Below are 24,403 nucleotides of genomic sequence, written 5' to 3'. Positions count from 1 at the left end.
CAGAGCACGGCCACAAGTCAGTCTGAACATACCACGCACCCTCTGGCTCCCATCTGAAAACACCTCTGCTATCACACCAATGGGATAAGAGAGGAACTCGGGGAACAAGCTTCTTTGTGCTATGCTTGTTGGTCAAAATGTCCACACATCACATTTCATATGGCCACAGCCATACGAACATAACCACCTGGTGAAAAGTCATGCCATTTCTCTGAGATGAAACTAATTACCAGGTTAAGATATTGTCATATTTTACATCAGGAAATAAAGCTAAAACCCACACAATACAGCAAAGTACATAAGACAGAAAAGTGCTCAAAACTAAAAGGCAGCAAGTGAAAGAATTTAGAGTACTCTATCCTCTTGCACTGATATAAAGCTTTCAAAGCTGGGAAAGGTTGAGGGACATGGGGCTTTTCAGGCTGGAGAAAAGAAGACTGAGGGGGATCTTATCAATGCTTATAAATCCCCAAAGGGAGGGTGCCGGGGGATGGGAACAGGCTTTTTCCAGTGGTGCCCAGTGACAGGACAAGAGGGAACGGGCACAAACGTGACCATGGGAAGTTCCATCTCAACCTGAGGAGGGACTTCTCTCCTGTGCGGGCGGCAGAGCACTGGCACAGCTGCCCAGAGAGGAGGGGGGGAGTCTCCCCCTCTGGAGCCATTCCAAACCCGCCTGGACGTGTCCTGCGCCACTGCTGGAGGTGCCCCTGCTCTGGTGGGGGGTGGCACTGGGGGAGCTCCAGAGGGCACTTCCAACCCTGACCAGTTTGGGATTCTGTGACTTTAAGTCAGTAAGGATTCACCAAATATATTCTCACACCTCCTAAATTAAGGCAGTGCTTATGGGACTTTCCCATTTAAAGGAGCAGCACAATTGCTTCAAAGCTGCACTGTCCCTGCGCTAAACCCAGTCTCTAATGAAGTCCGCACAATGGCTGCAATTCTCACAGAAACTACCAGTATCATTCAGTTTTTGTAGCATTTAACAAGGTTTAGCCTTTCAGAGGAGCAGAAATCAAAGAAAGGTGCACAGGGGATACTTACTGTGTTGTAATGATCAACATAAACTGAGTTTCCCAAGCCAAACACAGCGTATCTCAGGCCTTTCAGATACATTTTCCCAAAGCGGAAGTCATTCGCAGCCTCTCCTAACCACTTGCAGAACCACGCTGCGCTCTCAGTTGGCTGTCCATCTGTGTATGTAGCTACCAAGAACACACAAATGTTCCTGCTGGTTGTCTGATAATATAAAGAGAACAGAATAGAAGAGATCACTGCATTTTTTTCCCCCAGACACTTTACATCAAGAAGAGAGCTGGAACACGCACACAGTTGCAAGAAGTCAAGAGTCAGGCATTTTGCTAAGTGGGTTAAGAATCTTTGGTTTGGGATGCTGCAGGGGATAAATCCAACAGTGGTGAACAGCCCTCCTCCCTGCAAAGCCATCTTAAACTGTTTTCCCCCCTACCTAACAGAGACATGGTGGCAAAACACAACCGGACACCCACCTTCCCTACCCCAATCAACAGCTTCTTGAACAGCCTCTTGCAGTGATAAAGTCTCCCACAGATTCAACAAGCAACTATCAATATTCATGGAAGAAAGATCCATCACTGATGACTCAATATAAACACACCTCCCAAAAAGTTTAACTTGTAGTCTTTGAAGGCTGCAGAAGTATCACCATCTATTTGTTCTGGTTTTGAACCCTTCCCCAGGTGTACACTGCCAGGGACAGAACAGGCAGACCTGGTGCATAACTCACACCTGAACTAGCTCATACAAAAAAAATCACCTCAGTATCAAGATATTCCACACAATCTTCCTAGTAATTTTCAAAATTCTGGTATTTTCAGCTGAGGGTTGATGGGCTATACTTGCTTGTGCAGAAGGGAACTAATTTTCAACACACAGCTTTGGGGATTTCCAGGATAACAAGAGAGAAATACAAGAAAGAAGAAAAGAGCCTCCACAATCCCAGGAGAAGCTTGTATTTATTGTCCATATATACGAGGTACCTACCTCCTCTGCTAAACAATCATCTGGATCATAGTCTCCCATGCTAATGACTTCCACAGGCAGATTAAGGGAAATAACTGCTTCAGCCAGACCTGTGGCAAATTTCTGAAAAAAAGAAGCGTAGAAAGTTATCAGTTACTTCCACCCAACTATTTTAAGGGTCAAAAAAGCCCTGCTATGGCCAACAGTCACAAGAGGTCTCCCAGCACAGGAAGAACAATAACACATGAGAATTGGACACTTGACCAGTAATTCCTCACATTTTAAAAGGTGAGGTACACTGGCTGAAAAGAATTACGTGAATTTTAATGACTAATGATTTTACTTGCACACAAATTAAGTTTCTTGTTGAGAAAGAAAATAACTAAAACAGCAGCTTCCTCTAATAAGATCTGTGAGCAAATTAAGAGTATATTTTAAGAGTAAATTTTAAGCTTCATAACCAGTCTCTACTGAATGCCCCACTTCAACAAAGGGAGTAGAATAACATTTATTTTTATACAGTTATCACTTATCCTTCATGTTGGGCAGTGACTTCTAATGTATGTTCTGATGAACTTTCAAATGTTTACACAGTGCAGTGTTTCTAAGACAAGCAACGTATTTGAATCTCAACAATATTTCAAACCAACTTCAAGTGGGGGGGAGTAACATACCTTTGCTGTGCCAGTCTGGGACCCATAGAAAATCTTTACCCCAGCAACATAGACTTCCTTTGCCTGCAGGGTAGCATATCCATTTACAAGTTTGTCTTCTGCTCCTTCAGAAGCAGCTGGCTTCACATTGGATTTTTCACCCTAGGAAGAGAGCACTGTTCCATTTAATCCCTTTTCAAAGTGATGTTAACCCCGTTTTCCCAGGAGCAGACTCTCAGTACCATGCAAATGCAACAGTCAAAGCATTTAAGCTTCTCACACCTAGAGCAACACAGTTTCTCTGAACTAGGCTGCGCTACAATAAACTGATGTCACACACCCAGCAGATAACAGGATCCAGCTGAACCTGAGAACCTCCCAACTCGTGCAACAGAACTTTACTCACCTGCACGAAGAGGTTTTAACTTTAACAGCCTAATCCCCTCCCATCCTAAAACCAGTCCAACCTCATCATTAACATCACTGAAAACATGAACCTGAAAACACCAGGCACAAGCAGAGCTATTTACTTGAATCAACAGAGCAACCCAGGCTGACAAGTCCTTCGTAACAGAGTGAGAAGCGTTCAGCTGAGATCTGCTCTAACATCAGAGCAACCAGGATGTTTAGTTACCCACAAGCGTAAAACAATCCAGACTGAGGATTATAACCATCAGATGAACGAAACTACCTTTGGGATTTGCAACAACCTAGGCGGGCTCACAGCGAAATAGCATATTTCACCGCATCAGTGGGCACCTTTACACAGCAACTGCTCACTTCCACACACAGATTTTGAGGTCTTTTCAGACGAAAGTACTTACCTTCTTTTTGGTTTTGAAGAACTGAACGACGATCCAAATGCTGATGCCAAAAGCAACAACAGAATAGATGTACAATCTGTGCAGCCATAAGGACACCAGGCAGGTGTAGAAAAAGTTCCACGCATCCATTGAGACATCTAAATCTAGATTAAATCACAGATTCAGCAAGAGCAGGTTCCTGCAGCATGAATTTACAGTAAGCACACAAGAAAATAATCATACAGGACCCACAGACTCACATCATCCCCATTCTCCGCAGAAAACAGCTTTTGGCTGAAGACAAGACACTACAATTAAATCAAGGAGCCTTCACCTTCCGAGGGGTGCGTAAGCTGTGTTTCATCTGTGTATCCAATCTCTCATTTTAGACTGTCATGCAGAAACCCTGGGTTTTTCTTAAGACAGAGCAGGTTCTGTTATAAGGAAAGGCAGAAACTACTTGTGCAAGTAAACTTGCTAAGAAAACTGCTGTGCAAGTGTCTGAATGTAAAAAGTCCTTGCAAAACACCCACTGTATCGTACTGGCCTTAGTTTTGCACGCAGATCTCTGGAGCTAAAAGGCACCGTTTCAAGGGGGAAATCATCTCCACAGAGCTCCAAGAGAACTCTTGCACGCATTAGACACCACACTGATTACAACAGCTTTGACCCAGAGTGTCAAGGCCAGACTGAAACGTGGATTCAACTGAAAGCACTTTTTTCAGAATTCTATCATGTGGGCGAGGTTTGATTCAGAACAACTGAGATTGTTCTGAACCAACTTGAAAATTCAGTGTACATAATGTTGTAGCCAGGAGCACACTTGCACAGTGCCTGTGAAACATCTAAAACATTCAGGAGCTTAAGTAAAGCTTGTTTGTGACATTTATTGATGGAGAAACACAGATGACACCCTCCAACTGTTATCTGCAGTCTTCCTAGATCTTGTTTTTACAGATATCAGACATGAGCACAGAACCCAAGTATTTCCAAGAGGCTGGAAACTTTATCTTACTTTTCCCCTGGGCTATTACTTAGAGTACCAGATCAAAAACTTCAGGGGAACCTCCTCACCCCTCCACCAGCAACACTGAACCCCCCCAAAAAAAGAGCTGAGAGCGTTTGCCGTTGTGTCGGCAGCCCCAGCAAGCAGCAAACACCTCGAGGGGATCTCCAGCAACCCGCCGCAGCCCAGGTACCCCAATCCCACAGGCCCCCTGTAGCTGCCCCCAGCAATCACCCCATAGCACCCACCCCCCCCAGGCCCGACACCCGGCTGGGAGCCGCCCCCCATTCCCCTGCCCCCCCAGTTTCTCCTGAGCCCACCCCATTTAATTCTTCCTCTGTGCTCACCCCCACCCGCCACCACCCCTCTGTGCAAGCCCCTAACACAGACCTCCCCCTCAGTTATTGTCCATCCATCATCCTGTCCCCCTCCCCCCTCACAGTTATCAGCCCCACACACACACTATTACCCCCCCAACATACATGTCCCTCACGGTTATTACCCCCCCACACTCCCCCTCATGGTTATTAGCACCCCCCACACACAAACACCTCCCTCATGGTTTATTACCCCCCCTCAACATGGTTATCAGCCCCCCACATACACCTCCCTCACAGTTACTACCCCCCCTCACGATTATTAGCCCTCACATACACCTCCCTCAAGGTTATCAGCTCCCCCCCCCCCCCCCCCGGCTATTACCCCCCCAAACATACACCTCCCTTATGGTTATTACCCCCACACACACTCCCCCTTGTGGTTATTAGCACCCCCCACACACAAACACCTCCCTCATGGTTTATTACCCCCCCTCACAGTTATTAGCCCTCACATACACCTCCCTTATGGTTATTAGCCCACCCACATGGTTATTAGCCCCCAACATACACCTCCCTCACAGTTATTACCCCTCCACACTCCCCCTCGAGGTTATTACCCCCCCCCCCAGTTATTAGCCCCCCATATACACCTTCCTCATGGTTATTAGGCCTCCCACATGGTTATTACCGCCCAACATACACCTCCCTCACAGTTATTACCCCCCCCCCCCCCCGCAGTTATTCCCCCGACATACACCCCCTCTCATGGTTATTAGCCCCACACACACACCCCCTCACGGTTATTAGGGCCCCACATACGGTTCTTACCCCCCACACACACCTCCCTCACAGTTCTTACCACCCCATACACCTCCCTCACGGTTATTACCCCCCCACCCCCCTCACGGTTATCACCCCCCCCATACACCCCCCTCACCGTTATTAGCCCCACGCCCCCGGTTATTACCCCACACATTCACCCCCCTCACGGTTTTTGGGGCCCCCCTGCTCGCCCCCGGCCCTCACCGGCAGCCCCTCGCCCCAGGCCACGTGCCGCCTCCCACCCCTTCCGGCCGCCCCTCCGGTTTCCCCCCGGACAGCTTTAGCCGGCGCAACGGGGGCGGGGAATGTGCAGCAACGGCCAATGGAAATGCAGCGTGGGGCGGGCCCGCCCCTCCTGCGGGTCCCGCCCTTCCCGGGCGCCCCGCCCGCCTGCCCGCCCACCGGTGGCGAAGAAGCGGCGGCCGCCATGTCCATCTTCACCCCCACCAACCAGATCCGCCTCACTAACGTGGCCGTGGTGCGGGCTCGGCGCGGCGGCAAGCGCTTCGAGATCGCCTGCTACCGCAACAAGGTCATGGGATGGCGCAGCGGAGCGTGAGTGCCGGGACGGTGCCGCCGGGGAGGGCCCGAGGGGGGCCGGCTGGGGCGGGGGAGGAGCGTGTGGGGGAGAGGCCCGTGTGGGGCCCGGCTGTGGAGGCGGGGAGGGGGAGGCCCGTGTGGGGCCCGGCTGTGGAGGCGGGGAGGGGGAGGCCCGTGTGGGGCCCGGCGGTGGAGCCGGGGAGGGGGAGGCCCGTGTGGGGCCCGGCGGTGGAGCCGGGGAGGGGGAGGCCCGTGTGGGGCCCGGCTGTGGAGCCGGGGAGGGGGAGGCCCGTGTGGGGCCCGGCGGTGGAGCCCGGGAGGTTGCATGGTACCCGTCTGTGAAAGGGAAGGGGACGGTGGGTCCCGTGTGGAGCCAGTCAGGGGGAGCACCCTAGCATTCTGTGGTGCTCCTGCCCTTCCCTGGGGAGGGACATAAGCACGACGGAAGTTCACAGGCCCCACTGATTCAGACCTTGGCAGCAGGACTTGTTCTTCCTTGCTAAAATCTCTCGCGCTCTTATGTTGCTGATTTCATGGGTTTTCTAACCCTGTCCTAATCTCTAGGGAGAAAGATCTCGACGAGGTCCTGCAGACGCATACGGTGTTTGTCAACGTTTCCAAAGGCCAGGTGGCGAAGAAGGAGGATCTCATTCAAGCATTTGGGACAGATGACCAAACCGAAATCTGTAAGACGGTATGTTTCGACCACTTTGCATTGTAAAAGCTTGGAGAAAACTTTCCAAATGTTTTACATAAGAGTCACATAGACGTGGTTAGGTTGCTTTTTTACTGGAAGGTTTTCACAGAATGTAGCGCTGATGTAGGCAAAAGGGTTGGGGTTTTGTTAAGAAACAGGTAGAAATGACTGTTAACTCTGTGGCATAGTCTTAAATTTTATAAATGCATCTGGCTGAAAAGACTTCTGAGTGTTCTATGTAACATACAGCTTCTAAGCACTAATGACTACAGACACACAAAAAAGGTTAACCAGCACTGAAGAGTTTCCCACCTAACTGGAGTAAAAAACTGGCTGGATGGCCGTGCCCAGAGAGTGGTGGTGAATGGAGTTAAATCGAGTTGGCAGCTGGTCACAAGTGGTGTCCCCAGGGCTCGGTACTGGGGCCAGTTCTATTTTATATCTTTATCAGTGACCTGGACAAGGGGATCAGATCGAGTGCACCCTCAGTGAGTTTGCAGACAACACTCAGTTGGGTGGGAGCGTCAACCTGCCTGAGGGTAGGAAGGCCCTACAGGGGGATCTGGAGAGGCTGCATCGATGGGCCAAGGGCAGTGGTGTGAGGTTCAACAAGGCCGAGTGCCCGGGTCCCTGCACTTGGGTCACACCAACCCCACGGATGCCACAGGCTTGGGGAGGAGTGGCTGGAAAGCTGCCCGGCAGAGAAAGGCCTGGGGGTGTTGGTGGACAGCTTCTGAACATGAGCCAGCAGTGTACTCAGGTGGCCAAGAAGGCCAGTGGCATCCTGGCCTGTGTCAGGAACAGCGTGGCCAGCAGGACGAGGGCAGTGATCGTCCCCCTGTATTGGGCACTGGTGAGGCCCCACCTCTAGTGCTGTGTTCAGTTTTGGGCCCCTCACTGCAAGAAAGACATTGAGGTGCTGGAGCGTGTCCAGAGAAGGGCAACGGAGCTGGTGAGGGGTCTGGAGCACAAGTCCTGTGAGGAGCAGCTGAGGGAGCTGGGGGTGTTGAGGCTGGAGAAAAGGAGGCCGAGGGGAGACCTGATCGCTCTCTACAGCTCCCTGAAAGGGGGGTATAGGGGGGAGGGGGGGTTGGTCTTTTCTCCCAAGTAACAAGCTGTAGGACAAGAGGAAAGGGCCTCGAGTTATGCCAGGGCAGGTTTAGATTGGATATTAGGAAAAAGTTCTTCACTGAAAGGGTTGTCAAACATTGGAACAGGCTGCCCAGGGCAGTGGTGGAACCGCCACCACTGGAGGTATTTAAAAGCCGGGCAGACATGGTGCTGAGGGACGTGGGTTAGTGGTGGGTTTGGCAGTGTTGGGTTGGTGGTTGGACTCGATGATCATCAAGATCCCTTCCAACCTAGACAATTCTATGATTCTAAGATATATTATCAAGGATGCACAGAAAGGAAGGGGACAGTTGCTCACTTTGGGTAATGCAATTAAATGTTAAGAACAGAGCTAACTTCTTAGTCCTTCTTGGTAGGACATGAACTGTGGACTTGTGGGTGACGAGAATTCAAGTAAATTTGCACTTTTCTTCTTGTAGTTTATTGTTTTGGTGGTGCTTTTTTTTCTCTGAAGTCTTTCCAGTGTTGTCTGTCGTAATGTCTGTCATCATTAATATAGTTTTTCTGCACATCACATCTAATCAAACCATTCAGACAATTGTTAAATTTAACAAAGTTACTAGAGTTTTCAGTCTTTAGTTAAATCTGTGATGTTTATTAACTGATTTTTTTATTTTTAATGTGCAGATTTTATCAAAAGGGGAGCTGCAGGTATCGGACAAAGAACGACACACACAGCTGGAGCAGATGTTTAGAGACATCGCGACTATTGTGGCTGACAAATGTGTGAATCCTGAAACAAAGAGGCCGTACACAGTGATCCTTATTGAAAGAGCCATGAAGGACATTCACTACTCTGTCAAACCCCACAAGAGCACGAAGCAGCAGGTTAGTTTTCTTGCAAAATCAGCTTCTGCTCAGCGGTGTTCTCTTCGAGTGTAGTTTCTCTGTTAGTGGTCACAGAGGGATCAACAACACCCTGTGGGGTACAGCCCACAGAATGATTACTCAGCTGGCCGGCAGTTGAATGCTGGATACAAGCAGCCTCTGAAACTCGTGCAGTTTGTTTTCTAACCGTTCAGGGAAGGGAGGAAGAAAGAAACTTAATTAAAGCAGCAGAGGTATGCCTGGAACAGAAATAAAAGTTTTATGATTTATTTTAAATTGAGGTCGTAAATCAGGCTTTGCATCTGAGCCACATGGGTTTCTGTTGTTCTGCAGCATAACCGCTACTTAACATTATTTCAGACTATTTTTTTTAGTGTTTGAAGTGATCACAAACAGCAAGAGCTCTGCCTTTTCTTGCTAATCTATCAAAATAGCGCAATAGCAAACTCCCTGCAGCAGAGCGGCAGTGATCAATACTGAGAAATGTGTCTGAAGCTAGTGCAAAGGATGTGAGATTTTGATCTGTGCGGTGCTTTTTAAGCAGGTGTGTAAATGCTCTTTCTTCTTAACGTCTTTACAGGCACTGGAAGTGATCAGACAGTTAAAGGAGACCATGCAAATTGAACGTGCTCACATGAGGCTGCGATTTATTCTCCCAGCAAAGGAAGGGAAGAAACTGAAAGAGAAGCTCAAGCCACTGATTAAAGTTATTGAGAATGAAGACTTCCATGAACAGTTGGAAATTGTAAGCGATAAAGCAGTCCTTGTGTTTCATGCTTGATTTGACTACACCTGTACGGTTTACTAGAAGATGAATTGATACATGGAAATGTTTTAGATAAGCTGCAAGTTTACCAGAGATTCTAAATCAGAGGTGTAATTTGTACTTTTAAATTTCACACAGTCCTAGTGATGAAAGTAGCCTTTATTACACAGAGATTGCTGCTTCAAGCTGAGGAGCAGCACAGTCTCATTTCTCTTAGCAGTGACTCTCCTACAACACCGATAAGTGTCTCTGTAAATATGGGATGTTACTTTTACTTATTTGGTGGGTCAGGCCACCAAATCTTTCTGTGGAAAGATTACTTTATAGAAATCGCTTATCAACTCTGCAAAGTCCTTCTTAGCACTTAAACATTAAATTTTTTAATGAAAATTAACATTGGACTTTAGAATTGTAGAGTCATTTAGGTTGGAGAAGACCTTTGAGATTGTCAAGTCCAACCCTTAACCTAACACTGCCACCTTGAAAGGGGGCTGATAAAAATGAAATATTATCGCTTGACTGATGAAATGTGAAATATTTCAGGTGTGCCTTATTGACCCCGGCTGCTTCAGAGAGATTGATGAGCTGATCCGGAGCGAGACAAAAGGCAGAGGAACGCTGGAAGTGCTCAGTCTGAAAGACGTGGAGGAAGGAGATGAAAAGCTTGAATAATGACAACCTTCCTGGAGCGATTCTATTTTGACAACATCCTACGAAATGACTGGCGTTAGCCACTCTCTTCTGTTAGGCCTTCATGTTTTTTCCAGTCTCTTGCTGCCAAATATTTTCTGACACTAATCCTTTGGGATTTTTCCATGCAGTGTGGTTGTTTTTTTTATCATTTTACACTTGCTTGGTTTACAAATGGGTTTGCCTGTAGGAACATTTTGTGTCAGAGTTGCACTAATGAGGATTGAGTTAAGACTTGATACGGAAGTTACTGTAGCTTTGGGTTGCTTTAAGGGTTGCTGTGGAAGAGTGTTTGATACAGTGCCCATCATTTTTGCTCTAAGTTGTCAGTGTGGAGTGGAAGATTGCGTAGGTCACCGAGGGGTGAGTTTTGTATGTGCGGAGAGGAACCTGAAGAAAAGGGAGCTGCATTTTCACTTCTAAACCGGTGCAAAGTGTGGATCATGTCTAAGGTGATCTCGTGGCAGCATGAAAATTTAGACTTCCATAATTGGCTGCTTGATAATTAGAGTACTTCAAAGGACCATTCTTACAGATTTCCTTCACTGGATATAATAGTACTTGCTGACTTAGAAAAAACGTTCTCCAAATAACTTATTTGTAAAAGATATTTAGCTACATTAATAAAAATGAACTATAATCTATTTATATATTACAGATACAGAAAGAAATAAAAGAATTATTTTTGTTAATAGTATAGGAGGTGTCTCTGGCCATGGCAATGCTTTGCGGGCCGAAGGGGAAGTCTGCGCTTGTGAGCTGTTCTCATTCGCGTGGTAAAATGAATCTCGAAAGGGCGGTGATGGCCTCTGGCCATTGAGGTGGACAGGCTTTTGTGAGGCCGTAATTCCCTAGCGGGAACTGTTTGTATGTGCCCCTTTTCTCCTTAGTCCGATAGAGGACAATTCTGGCAACTTTCCTTTATCCTCTGGTCTTTTTTATGCTGCTTTCTAAGACACGCACAGAATTTCCAGCTGCCTCCTGAGGCACAGTATATGGTTCTTGATAATTCTGCCCCGTTTCAGCTGTGTTAAACAAATGCTTTTAAGTTGAACTATTGCAAAGAAAAGGGGAAGAGAGGACAACAGCTGGAGAAGAAGATAGTAAAAATGCATCCCACCAGGCAAAGCGTATATGCTTGGGTGACTAAAAGCTAAACCAGCAGGAATTAAGAAGCCTTTAGTATTGCGTACCTGTTTCCATGCTGATAGTAGGCAGCCAGTCAGGAGCTGCGGGCTAGCCAATGCCGAGGTCTCTCCCGGATGAGCATGCGTCGTGTTCATTGTTTGCGGTTAGCTTTTAGAGTGCATGACTCTGCCTGTTCTATGACAAGTAAACAGAGCGCCGGTTTGTACCCTGACATGACCTTTCCTTTGTACCGTTAACTCATTGTGAATTTTCTAGAATTTAAGCAGGGAGAGTTGAAGTCATCTGGAGGAGGAGAGGTTTGACATGTCAGGTGCAGAGGGCCAGCAGCGCCAGATCCTTTGTCAAAGGCTTCCTCTTGGAAGCTGATTCCTGCAGCAGTCTGTTGACATGAGCTCGTGCAAGGTTGGGTTAAATTTCTTCAGTAATATTTTGGAAGGACTTGCTGCTGTAGAGTCAGAGTTTTGCTGAGGGCCGGTGAAACGAAGATTCCTGAACCACTTTATCCAGTTTGAAATGCTTTCTCTTGCCCCCAGGGGATTCTTCCCTGGTGTTTAAACACTGGCTAGGAAAGTTGAGCGGTGTAATTAGTATACTCGCCACGTGGATGCAGTCTCAATGTGGAGATCTCTACATGCGTGGACAGACTGGCAAGATTCCTCATGCGTACAAGCCCTTAACTGCTTGTCTTTCAAACGGCCGTCTCTTATGTGTACTTTGTGAAGCACTGAAGTTGATAACGTTGATATTAAGCTTGTCACTGGCAATTAGCGCTAACAAGCAATTCATAAATCTGCAAATGAGACACTGAGTAAGAGCCTCGGATGATATTGTGTCAGTAATACTTGATTTCACAATCCTGTAATTTCTTTGTTTCCGGTGTTCAGCACCTAGAGCACAACGGGATGGCTGCGGGTTAAAGATCTTGAGTTACGGAAACAATCTAAGCTGATTTATGAGCTTGGTGCCGGGAAGGCAATTTCCTTATAAAGTCTTTTTCTGCAAATCAAACATTAAGGATTTTCTCTGGGGGAGGGAGCTTGATTTAATTTATCAACGAATAAATGTACATGCTTGCATTTCTCGTCATATTTGTAGTTCAGCAAGAATGTATGGTAAGCGTCAAAATAAATGTCGGTGTTGGTAGCTGGTTTGTTCTTGCCCGTTTCAATAGGAGTGTAACTCCCTGCACTAATTAACTGAAAATTTATGACGTTTCCAAACTAATTAAATGAAATTTCTGCAGGTACGTATCTAGGTAATAGCAATAGACTCCCCTTGCCGTTTGAAATAAGCTGGCAGCTTCCAGGAGAGCGCTGGTCGTGTGTTTGGGTATAGGTGTACACAGGTTCTCCCTGTTTCTGGTGGGGCTCGGAGGGTTCCCCCGGCCGGGCGGGGTGCAACTGCCGTAGCCACGGTGATGGGAAACACAGCGGGCATCCCCGCTGCCTGCCCGGCCTCGGGGAGCTCAGGCATTGCTTATTAATTAATCTGTTGCTCGCAGCAGCAGAGAGGAAGGGGCTGTGGGCAGCGGTGGGCGGTGATGGCCGAGCAGGAGGTGTGTGGCGTGCAGCAGTTGGAGGTGCCGCGGCGACGGTTCCGTGAGCGTAGGGAGCTCTGCTCAGTCGCTGGTCACAGCCCGGCCACCAGCGGAGCCGTGATGGCTGCCACACACGCAGCGGGGCTGGAGGGCCGCGGCGGGAGCACCAGCGCCGTGCCGGACCGGAAAGCGAGCCTCAGCCAGCGCGTCCAGGAGCTGCGCGCCGTCATCACCTTGCAAGGTGCTGCCCCTTCGGCTTCGTGGGGATGGCCCAGGGCGGGAGGGGGGATCGCGGTCCCCACATCGTCCTGCACGGTACCAACAGCGCCTTAATGTCCTCCAGAGCAAGGGAGGAAGATTTTCACGCTGTCGTGTGAGGAAAAGCTCAGTCAGAAGAGAGAGCTGCTCCCCCGCCTGCGTGAGGCGGTGCAGGAAGACATCCATGCCCTGGATATTGTCCAGAAGGTACGGGCAGGTCCCACCTGCTGTCCCCCTGCCTGGTCCTGGCCCTGCAGAGCCACCTCCTCCACTGGTCCTCTCCAGGAGCAGGCAGCGCAGGGCAGCAGTAGGATGTGACCATCTCCAGGCTGACGGTGATGGTTTCTCTGCCCCTCTCCTGCCCACAGTGCAACAAGCTCACCGTCTCCGAGGCTTATGGAGCGCAGAAGCCCTTGGGCATCGCCTTGGCCAGGAAGACGGTGGAGGTAACGGCGGGTCCGGCGGGCACGGACTGCTCGCAGGGGGCTGGGGCTCTGGGAACGGTGCACGGCAGAGGGACCCTGGTGCCCGCACAAGGACACAGGGCACAGGGCTGGTGCAGCAAGACAGGGGGTGTTCACCTGTGGTCCCATGAGTCCCTTTCCACTGCAGGACCCATCCATGCAGGTCCTTCTTTAGCTCCCTGAGCAGATTCTTTGTCCCAGCAGAGCTCCTGGCTGTCCTACTGTGTCTCCCCGGGGCTGCCCGGGGTCTTGCGGGATCCAGCTGCATCCCTGGGAGAGAGATGCTGTCTCTGCCCTTCACTGCCTGTCCCAAGGTTGTGACCTGGTTATAAGCCCATGGAGATAGAGGCGGTGGCCCAGCGGAGCTGCCTTTGCCCCGGGGGCCTCTTGCAGGGACAGAGTGGTGCCACCGCTCTCCGCCAGCATCCGCATCTGGGGCACCGATCGATTTTATTGACGCCCAGCCCCGGGGCTGCCTTAGGCAGAGTCCCTCAGCGCGACCCACTGCTGCCATCAGCAGATGCCCACCTCTGCCATACCCCAACCAGCGCCCCAGAGCAAAGCTCTCCCAGACCCTGTCCTGCCAAGGGAGTGACAATGCCCCGGCGCAGTGTCCCAGAGTCCCCAGCTCTGCCTTGGGGGGAGTTTTCCGGGCAGGACCCCCTTCTCCCACGGGTGCCCAGCGAACCCTGCCTCCAGCCTTGGCGAACTCTCGCATGCCCATCCAGGTGGCCCGGGAGAAGCTCCGGGCCAAAATCTACGAGCGGGTGAACACGTGCAACATGCTGCTGTACCAGCTGAGGCAGCGGAGCCAAACCTGGGATGAGCTGCAGAGGCGGCTGAAGCAGCTGGAGGATGTCAAGATGGATGACAAGCGGCACCAGGCACAAGTGCAGGTACCCAGGACCCCTTCCTGGGGTGAGAGCACCCACGGGGGGCTTTGATCTAACCTCCATGCCCGTGTTCCCTGGGTGGGCACTGAGCTCGGTGTGCTGGGTCACCCCAGGTCCCCCCATCCTGTCTCCCCCCCAGGTGATTCGCCAGCTGGAGAACAACGTTGAGAAGATGGTCACAAAAGTCCGTGCTGGACAGAGGGTGACCGCCCTGTACCTGGCGGTGCGGGATGTCCTGAGGAAGGTGAGCTCCTCATTGTGCCATCATCCCACCCGTTCCCCCTGCAAAGGCAGTGAGGTGCCCCAGGAGCTGTGCTGGTGGGACACCCTTCTGGCATGGTGAGGTCCTCCTGCTCCTCACCATCCCCTGTCACAGCGCGCAGGGGACCCCCAGGCTGGGTGGGATGATGCGCTGTGGCTCCCTGTGTCGCAGGAGCTGGTCCGCCTGCCTCCGCACCTGGACCTCCTGTGCGGGATGGCCAACCAATACCACAAGGAGCTGGAAGACATGGAGGTCATGGCCTTCAGTGCCCTCAAAGCTGCTGATGTAACCAAGGTGAGATGGTCCTGGGGGCCCTTGGAGCCCTCTTCCACCCTCCATAGTGCCCAGACAGCGCCACGTGCCCAGGCTGGTGAGTCTTCCTGCAATAAAGAGCAAAAGAGGATGATCTGGGCTTACCCACCAGCACCTAGATGCCCCCATAGCTCCTCCCACATCTTGGTTTTGGGCCAGGCCGTCCTGGAGCTGGGGACAGCCAGCCTGAAGCAGGCGAAGGCAGCACTCTCCATCCTCCAGCCCTCCTTGCCCAGTTTCCTTCCCAGCCTGTCTACATGGAGGGCGGGGGGGGGTGTCATTTCTGACGCTGGCCATCCCAGAAGCTCAGCTGGCTCGCGAAGTTCCATCCCAGCTTCGGCAGCCTCTTCCCCCTTCTCTGATATACTCCAGGAGGAGATGGCCAAGATGGAAACCCAGTTCCGTGCGGAGAGAGAGCTCAGGTACCGCTCTCTGGCTGCCCAGAACGTGCCCATCGACAGGCTGTGGCTGAAGGAAGCGAGCGAAAAGCACCTGAGAGCGGTGAGCTGGGGGGGGGGGGGGAGCCCGGCGCAGGAGGGGGTGTGGGCGGCCGGCAGGCACCAGTGTCAAGCCCCCCATGGGTTTTGGGGGGGTGGCTGCAGGACCAGCTCCCCCAGGGCATCAGCGATGAACGTCCTTGCAGCAAGCCAGGTACGAGCTCGCCACGGACTTCACGGGCCTGGACCAGCAGGAGGGTGAGTGCCTGGCGGGGTGCAGGGGGGGGGGGGGGGTGGGAGTGGGACACGGGCGCAGCCACGGGCATCCTTCCCTGCCTCTTCCCTCCCACCCTAGACACCAAACTGGAGGCCACCAAGTCCCAGATGGAGCGCGACGCCTGGGTGACTGAGAAGATGGAGAAGGCCAAGGCTGCGGTGCAGTGCTCCCGCCTCTGGGTAACGTAAAAACCCGTCTCTGGTAAAACCCACGGGGAGCCGAGAGCTCTCTGCTCTCCTTGTTTCACTGTGGGGTTATCTGCTCTCCTCTGCCCCTGGAGCCCCCCAAAGCCTCTCTCGCGGGCAGGGATGGAGCTGCTTTTCTCCATGCCGTGAGCTTGCAGCGGTCCGTGGTGCAGAAACCTCCTCGAGGCCACGGCCCAGACCTGGTACCCTGCAGGAGCACCATGGGCTGAGTCCTTGTGGTGCTCTCCTCTGGCCAGGACATCCCCAGCAGGCTCCTGGCGCAGCAGAAGTCCTCGGTGGACCTGGAGGAGTATGTCAAGGAGTGCAAGGAGAAGAAGCAGGTGCTGACAGAGATGCTGAAGGACCTGGAGCTGAAGCAGGCTGAGCTCAAGTTTCGCAAGCCCCCCAACACGACCAGGTGCTGCTGGTCTCCGGACAGCTGTGTCAACTGGGCCACCAGCCTTAGGGGGGACATGTGCAGCATGGGTGTCCAAGCAGGGCACCCCTTCCTCCATCCCACTGCAGCTGCCCACCCCTCCTACAACAGGAGGTTTTCTGAGCAGGGTGCTCCTGGCAGAGCACCCAAAGCTCCTGCTGTGGCACCAGGAGGACCCTTGCTCCTTGCCTGGCGTGGGAAGTGGTACCAGCATGGAGTTGGGTTGCAGGAAGCACCTCTGCTCTGCAGTCAGTTGAGGGAGGGGGGGCAACCTGAGCAGCTTTTGCAACAGATTTGGGGTATCTCTGCACCCCTGTGCAGTTGTATGGATGTCAATGTGATCGGCTCCAGGGAGCTGGAGGAGAAGCTGAGGATGAACCTGCAGTTGGAAGAGACTCGGCTGGAGCAGATGCGAGCCCAGATGCTGAGGAACCAGGAGCTCCTGGTTGAGTTTGAAAGTGGCATTGACAACCTCTTCGCCCGTCTGCATGGCATCACCATGCCTGGCCAGGTACCCGTGTGGCTCTGGGGTGAGGACAGCCCCAGCTGGTGCTTGGTGGTGAGACAGCACAGTGTGGTGACACTTGGTGCAGCCACCATCACCCCGAGAGGCTCATTTTCCCCACCGAGGTTGTTCTTTTCTCTCTAACTCTAGGACGATTCTGCCAAGGCCGGGGGGATGGAGGAGAAGCTCCAGCACTGTGAGCAGAAGTTGCAGTACCTGGTGGAGCGGGTGGCCAACTTGCCCCCCGACAGCCACAGCCCCGATGAGAACAATGAGGTGCATGGGGGCTCCATCCCTGCTGTGGTCTTTGGGGACCCACACAGGGCTCTCCTGGATGGCCCATCCCAAGATGGGAGGATAGAGGTGGCCCCAGGGAAGAGCCATGGAGCAGTACAGCCCCAGGTGGCACTGAGCACTGTGGGGTGTCCCCCCCAGGGGGACATTGAGGTGGGACACCCCTTGGGTTTTAACACCTACCTCCCCTTCAGCAGTTAACCCAGGGTGTCTTTCACAGACTTTTGTGAAGGTCAGGAATTTTCTGGAGAAAACAACCGCCAATGACCCACGGAACCTGAAGATTTCCTTGGATGACATAGGCAGTAGCATCCAAGGTAGGAGAGTACAGCAGGGACACGTCCCACAGCAAATGCCCCAGCCCCTGCCCCCTGGGATTTCTGGCCATCTTTGCCTGTCTCCCACTGTCCCAGCAGACCCCAACCTATGAGTTGAGCCTCCAGACCTTGGGGCTGACCTTGGCTGCCTCCAAGGCTTTGAGCATGCGTGGTGGTTTTAGGTGGGGATGTGGGAGGCCGAAGGCAGCCAGTGGGGTGGGGAGTGTTGAACCACAGCAGGAACAAGGTGAAGTGCTGTGGGGCAGGGAGGGAGACCCTTGTCTTTAAAATCACCTGGTTGTAAAGAATAACCAGTGCTTGGGTCTGTCTGTGGCCTCCTCCTATTGGATGCTCTTTGAGGAGCCACTGAGGTTTTGGCAGCTTACCACCTTTTTTCAATGAAGCGGGTGCTGTGCCCACCACCCCATGGCTCCAGACCTTTATGGGAAGCCCCAGCAGTGTTGGAGATGGGCCATGGCAGTGGCGTTGCCAGGTCCTGCAGGTCACCCTGGGATGCTGGGGTGGAAAAGCCAGTCAGTAGCACCTGGAGGGCTTGGCACGAGGGCTCACCGTGATGCCACCAGCCCTCCAAAACATGCTGGATCTCCCTGGGGGCACAGGCACAGTGGAGGTGGCCCCACGGCCTCTCCTCAGACCGCTCTTCTCCGCTCTCTCCTCCAGACCCCTTTGATTTTGCTGACAAAGACCACGGCCTTGTCCTCACCCGGGAAGACATCAAGAAGCAGGGGCTGCAGCTGATCGAAAGCAAGAAGAAACGGAAGAAGTAGTAGTGTTTGTTCCACGAGAGCTTTGGATGCCCCAGAGCACCTGTTCTTCTTTGGATGCCCCAGAGCACCCGTTGTGCTTTGGATGCCCCAGACCACCCGTTGTTCTTTGGATGCCCCAGACCACCCGTTGTACCCTTTTTCCAGCAGGTTTAATAGAGCAAATCTTTTTCACTCCTCCCAAGCCTGTGGTAAAGGCTGAATTGGGGGTCCTAGATCACGTCTGCCTCCTGGGACGCACAGGGAGCAAGGTGTTGAGCTGGGTTTGGAGGCAGCCCCGTCCCCACACCATGTCCCCCTGCCCCTCGCCCTCCTGCTCGCCCCTGGTCCCTGCACACAGGTTGTGTGACTCCTACTCATAACTCAAAACTCAAAGCAAACATCAGGCATTACTTTTGGGCTGCAGGGAGGTGCCTGGAGGTAAGGTCTAACCCAACATGACCTAAGACAGCAGAGGATGCTACACCAAGCTTGTGGCTTGGGGATGGATCTCCAGCCCTGCTGGTGGGTCACGGGCATCCAACCATGGAGGCCACATAGTCTTCTCTACAAAGGCACTCATAAAACAATGCTGCAAATTGATGGTGCTGTTTCCCCAAGCACAGCCAACTCCAAGGGCTTCTGCCAGGCACCTGTAGTCCTGGCTGGAGACCCGGGAGAGTCACACCTCAGCCACATCTGTAGGGGGACGTCAGCATCAGACCAAGCTTTCACTGCCATTTCTACTTGGTCCCTGTACTTCATGCTGACATCACTTGTGACATCATCATTGGAGGGAAGGAATGGCTGTTTCTGCCAAGCCTCCCAGCAGACTGACAGGTCACACCAAATGTTCATGGTGGGTTTTGTGAGACTACAGGTATGGGGAACATATTGCCAAAATACAGCACAACTTGGATCTTTTAAAGGAAGCTCCAGAAATAGCGTAATGTGCCAGTGAAGTCATCTGATGGAGCTTCCCAGAATCGATAGCCATACAGGTGGGCTCTTCTGCAATTAGAGACCACACTATAATTACATTCATCCATCTCCTGTCCCTGTCCTGTTCTCATGTGCCCACCACAGTCAGGGTACGGGCCAGGGAGTCCTCTGCTGTGAGGAGCCGCCCGGTCACGGCAGCAGAAATCTGAAATACTCTGCAAACCAGTGGGGCAAGTGGATGACATGGGTGGATGGTGCTGGGTCACTGAAACTGTCCATGCTCAACACACCCAGTGTTTGAAGAAATGGCCAGGCTACGTTGGGTAGGGTATGCTCAAACAGCTGCCATTAAGAAGCACAATACCTGCACGCCACCGCGTAAGGTTGCTCTGACCACCCTTCTTGCTGACTTGAGCAGAAGACACCTCAGCTTTTGGTGCAGAGAGCCACCAGGCTGATGTTGAGATTGGTGAACACCAGGCTCTTGGTGGCACTCCAGGGCAACGCAGTTGCAGGGATGGCACTATGGACCAGAAATCACAGAAAATCTGCCCGTCCACAGGCTTTTGTACAAACCATCCATCCCCCTCTCTCTTCAAGACTGTCCACAGCTGCTGTCAAAACACTTTTGGCTATGATGAGGCCGTAGGAGCCAGCATGAACTCCAGTGTTTGCCTTTTCAAGGTCTGGTGCAGCAGAAGTATGGAGGAGTAAGTTTTGTCTCAACTGGCTTGGAAGCAGCAGCTCCAGGACATGTTTGTTAGACAGCAGCCACCACACCACTGAATAAATATGAGTGGTTCGAAGCATTTTGATAAAACAAAAAGAGACTCTAGCTTTATACACCTAGCTACGTTGGGGGTGGTTTCCTCCTGTGATGTCCTCAGGACCTTCTGAAGGGGTTCCCTTTTCCTCTCTTGGTCATGCAGCAATGAGCGTACACCCCAAAGGTGCTACAAGGGGGCCTAAAGGTTTTCATCTCTCCTCTTACCAAGAATGTCCCCAGCGCAGAGATGACTCCACAAACATCTGCCAAAGTCTCAGTTAGCTGAGAAACCCACCTCTCTGCAGTGACATCACCAAATCCAAGGTCCAGCATTTCTTGGTCAACAATTGACAACATCCCAGTTCCAGGTATTCTGGTAGCCTGAAGGCTGAGGACAAGAGAAGGAGCCAATAATAAGCATTTTGTGGCTGGTAGAAAGGAATGAGGACTTTTTAGAGCGTGGTGGTGGTGCTTTGTCCCATGTGCCCTGTCCCGACGTACAGAGGAGCAAGAAGAGACACTGGAAAGCTTTGGGGAAGACCTCCGTATGCTGAGATGTTTCCTTTCCTTCCTCTTCAGCCTCTAAAAGGTATCTGGTGAAGAGCAGAGCCAACATCCCTCAGCTAGACCGGGGGTTCCCGTCATTTGGGATAAACCCTGAAAAAAATATTTCCAGGTCTTGGTCTGGTCTTTCCACTCTGGCTGTGGGGAGCCACAAAACGTGATGAAGGCTTCTCTCTGCTAGAGCTGGACTTTATTTTTCAATATCTCAGTTTACGAAGAATCTGGTCTGTGGCCCGTTCGCCAGCTGCGAGGTCATTCTGGGATGGTTTAGCTGCCTTTAAAGGAGGGGAAGAGCAGTAGCACGCAACGCCATCGTGGTTTCAGGTCTACCAGAGGCCACAAAGGCTACCTGATTCATCATGAGCGTTCGCTGAATGCGTTCGGACGCGGCATCCCAAATCCTCATCACATCTGCAAGGCGAGGAGAAGGCACGTCACCCTGCCAGCCCGCAGCTGACGGCCGCGCAGCGTGCTGCCGCCCGGGCGGGCGACGCTGGGAGCAATCGGACTGACTGCTGCTGCCTCAGCCGGGCCCAGGAGAGGCGGCGGTGGAAATGGATGTGACAAGCGGCGAAGAAGTACGAGAGACAGAGAGGGGGAAGAAACCAGAGGCAGTGCCCTGGTTTCGGGATTTAAACAAACCACTCAACCATGGGTGGCCCAGGAAGGCAGCGGCGGGGTGAGGAGCGGCGCCCGGGTGTCCTCCTGCCAAAGTGACCCTTTGAGCCATACGGGACCTCCCTTCCCGGGGCACCTCGGGGCATCGTAGGGCACTGCCCCCACCCCACGGAGACTGTGGGGCAGGAGAGCCAGGCAGGGGGTTCCCCGAGCTGGGGCTCACCCCACGCGCACACCTCTAAGCGCTGGGGTTGCGCAATGCTCTCCAATATGGGAAAATGTAGTGAATACTATAAGGAATAAATGAATAACTACAGGGGAGGGAAGGAAGGGCTGGTGGCGGTTGGGGTTTCGTTAGGCGGCAGGCACGGGGTGGCACAGCCCCGAGGAGGAGGGGAGAGATTTCCTTTTCTGTCCAGAGAAACTTTGATTTCCTTCCACCACAATTACTGCCTCAGTCTCGACGGGAGCTCCAGCACAGATGTCTGCAGCCGGTGCCGGCGCTGGTGCGGAACCTAAAATAGGACATCGGAGAATTCGCATTGGAGCGTTTGCCGCACGGAAATATCTCTGCTCTGGGAAGGCTGGCTTTGAGTGGGTTTTTTTAAATTTAATTTAAAAGATGTGATCAAAATCACACGGAATGAAGCACAACGAAGGGGAGGCACAGGCTGCGGCTGTCACCCGAGTCTCAGCACTGGGTTTTATCCTCCGGGAAGAAGGGGGACCAGGCTAAATCAGCCGGTTTGGGGTCAAAACGAGAGGCTCTGTTGGCTGTTCTGGGAAGAGAGAGGCAGGCAGGGCCATCAGTGTGGGGTCCGTCTCGGAGCGCCGGGAGCTGCAAGGGTGGGATGCTGGAGGAGGCAGGGTGACGCATCCCAGCCTCGGGAGCAAGAGCTGCTTCCCCACAAGGAACCATGAACATTTTTCCATCTCTACGTTGATGCTATGAGGGTTAATGTTTGTGATGGGGTGGGTTGGCCCGATAAATAGCCTATTTTGGCATCCCCAGCTAGAGGTGGGTTTCAGCATCTCTGTAAAACGAAGGAGGGAGCAAGGTGGGACCGAGGCAGCACTGCTAAAGGAGGGAAGGACCCCACGAGGGTGGTTTCCTGCCCCAGCTCCAACCCATGGCAAGAGGAGAAGTTGCAGCAGGCAGTGGATGGGGCTGGCAGCACCCCACAAGGCACCTTTCTCCACGGCAGAGGTGTTGCAGCCCTCGGACCATTTTGGTGGCCTCCTGTGGGCCGGCTTTCCCAGGTCCACGTCTGCCTTGTGCTGGGGCCCCCAGGGCTGGAGGCGGTGCTGCAGGGGGGTGTGAGGAGAGCGGAGCAGAGAGGGAGCATCCCCTCCCTCACCCTCCTGGACACGCTGCTCACCAGTATTTCCCACTCCTTCTCCTCAGGGCTGCTCTCCATCCATCCATCCCTCCCACCCTCCCTCCCTCCCTCCCCCAGTCTGTGCTGGTACTGGGGTTGCCCCGACTCAGGTGCAGGACTTTGCACTTGGCCTGGTTGAACTTCATGAGGTTCACATGGACCCACTCCTCCAGCCTGTCCAGGTCCCTCTGGATGCCACCCCTTCCCTCCAGCGTGTCTACTGCCCCACTCAGCTCAGTGAAAAGCCAAAACTGGTGTCTCTTGGGTGATGCAGAGAGCAGAGAAACATGGAGCCTGTCCTTAGCTCTCTGCCAAGGACATCTGGGGAACCCCTTTGAAATGTTTTGGCCGCTTTAGCAGAGAAAAATAATACAACCGTACACTCGACAGACCTTTGCCATACACACAGGGATAAAGGATGGCGTGGGGATGGCACAGGTCTCGCTAAGGAGCCCCTGGTCTGTTTGGGGGGATACTGATGGGAGGTGTTTTACTCTCTGTGATTCGGGTCCTCTGAAGAACACAAACAAGGAGGAGAACAACTTCTGGAACCTCCGTGCTGACCTGACCGGCTCGATCTTACCTTGGGAAGGAGGCAGCTGCTGCTCATCCCAGCACTACTGTGCCACCGGCGACGAGAAGGAGCCGAAAGCAGAGATTTCCCTGTAAGACCATGGGGCAGGGTCCCATCCGTGGGGGACACGGTGGGGGCGAAGCCTGCCCAAGCTCTCGCTGCCCTCGAAGGCAGCTCTGCTGCACGGGGAGCGGAGGAAGGGGCAGAAGGGTCTGGATGGCCACGGAGGAGCTTGGAGCAGACTAGAACGGGGAGCATGGAAACCCAGGGAGGGTCTTGGAGACAACAAATGGAGGGACCTGGAGGGGATCCAGGCGTATATGGGGAGGGGGAAGGGGATCGGAGGGTGCAGGGTGTGTCACAAGCGGTGCGAGTGAACAGGGAGGGGACCAGAGCCCAGGTGAAGGCGCTTGGTTCGGGGTGGAGGTGCCAGAGCATGGGACAGGAGCAAAGCCCTGCAGAGGGGACCAGAGGTGACTGGGGTTTGGGGGCAAAGAGGAATGAGGGAGGAATCGAGGGGGGGGCGGGGGGGGGGCAGGCAGGGGCATGATGTGGAGTCAGTGCCAGCAGAGGGGAGCACAGGACCTGATGATATTTAGGATCAGAGGGACTGGTGGGAGGATGTGCAGGGGAAAAAGGATGGGGAGAACTTACAGTGCACAGAGGAGGGGGGGCATGGGGGGGCTGGGGGTCCCCCCAGAGTGGGGGAAGGCCGGTTTTCCAGCCCTCCTCACCACCTGCAGGTTTCCTACCCGTGTGGTGAACGGCAGCGAGCGCAGGATGCTCTGCACAGAGGGGACACGGCAGGAGCGGAAGGTGGCCCTGGCACTGGCCACCCCGGGGGCAGCGGCGGCAGCAGGTCCCACCACAGGTCTGGAGACCATCAGGTAGAAGTAAAACAACACCTAAGGGGAAGGCAGGAAAGCCCATAAGCAAGCAAGGGGGCTGCGGAGAACGGGGCTGGGCCAAGCGCACCCATGGCACGGGGGTCGGGTGCTGCTGCTGAGCTCTAACGGGGTGTCCAGGGTGTGGGGGGGGACCAGGTGAGGATGCTCAGGGCGCTTAGAGCATCCTGGCAGGGGTGGGTGGATGGATGGATGGATGGATGGATGGATGGATGGATGGCTGGCTGGATGGATGGATGGATGGAGAAGGAGGGTTCTGAAGGCTTGGGGGTGCCTGGGGACGTGTTCCCCCCAGCACCCCACAG

The 24,403-nt window shown here is 53.0% G+C and overlaps 3 protein-coding genes across 3 annotated transcripts in view; 2 read left to right on the top strand and 1 right to left on the bottom strand.

Moving 5' to 3' along the window:
• The window catches only part of LOC309679753 (S-adenosyl-L-methionine-dependent tRNA 4-demethylwyosine synthase TYW1-like), a gene marked incomplete at its 5' end in the record, with an annotated part of 124,535 nt that extends 120,925 nt beyond the window's left edge, over positions 1-3,610 (bottom strand). Inside the window, 4 exons of the mRNA XM_082493140.1 lie at positions 1,048-1,242; positions 2,026-2,127; positions 2,679-2,819; positions 3,482-3,610. Of these exons, the coding sequence (XP_082349266.1) occupies positions 1,048-1,242; positions 2,026-2,127; positions 2,679-2,819; positions 3,482-3,610 (567 nt within the window). The remainder of the gene's footprint in view (positions 1-1,047; positions 1,243-2,025; positions 2,128-2,678; positions 2,820-3,481) is intronic.
• Positions 3,611-5,994: 2,384 nt separating this feature from the next.
• On the top strand, positions 5,995-10,957 carry SBDS (SBDS ribosome maturation factor). Its single transcript, XM_082493001.1, has 5 exons — positions 5,995-6,163; positions 6,713-6,842; positions 8,604-8,804; positions 9,385-9,549; positions 10,114-10,957. Exons 1-5 carry the CDS (start codon positions 6,036-6,038, stop codon positions 10,240-10,242), a joined length of 753 nt encoding a protein of 250 aa, XP_082349127.1. The 5' UTR covers positions 5,995-6,035; the 3' UTR covers positions 10,243-10,957.
• Positions 10,958-12,949: 1,992 nt separating this feature from the next.
• Positions 12,950-18,374, top strand: LOC309679555 (coiled-coil domain-containing protein 183-like; the record flags this gene model as incomplete). The annotated part of the gene is made up of 14 exons (XM_082492903.1): positions 12,950-13,187; positions 13,290-13,411; positions 13,573-13,650; positions 14,397-14,564; positions 14,701-14,805; positions 14,995-15,117; positions 15,508-15,636; positions 15,779-15,830; positions 15,928-16,028; positions 16,292-16,452; positions 16,792-16,981; positions 17,126-17,392; positions 17,490-17,586; positions 18,268-18,374. The coding sequence occupies 14 exons, from the start codon at positions 12,950-12,952 to the stop codon at positions 18,372-18,374; spliced, it is 1,938 nt and encodes a 645-aa protein (XP_082349029.1).
• Positions 18,375-24,403: the final 6,029 nt, after the last annotated feature.

The sequence above is a fragment of the Vanellus vanellus genome (assembly GCF_965231255.1).
Source record: "Vanellus vanellus genome assembly, chromosome: 19".
NCBI lineage: Eukaryota > Metazoa > Chordata > Aves > Charadriiformes > Charadriidae > Vanellus > Vanellus vanellus.
Note: the sequence above shows the minus strand (reverse complement) of the source record. Positions and strands in the feature narration are given on the sequence as shown.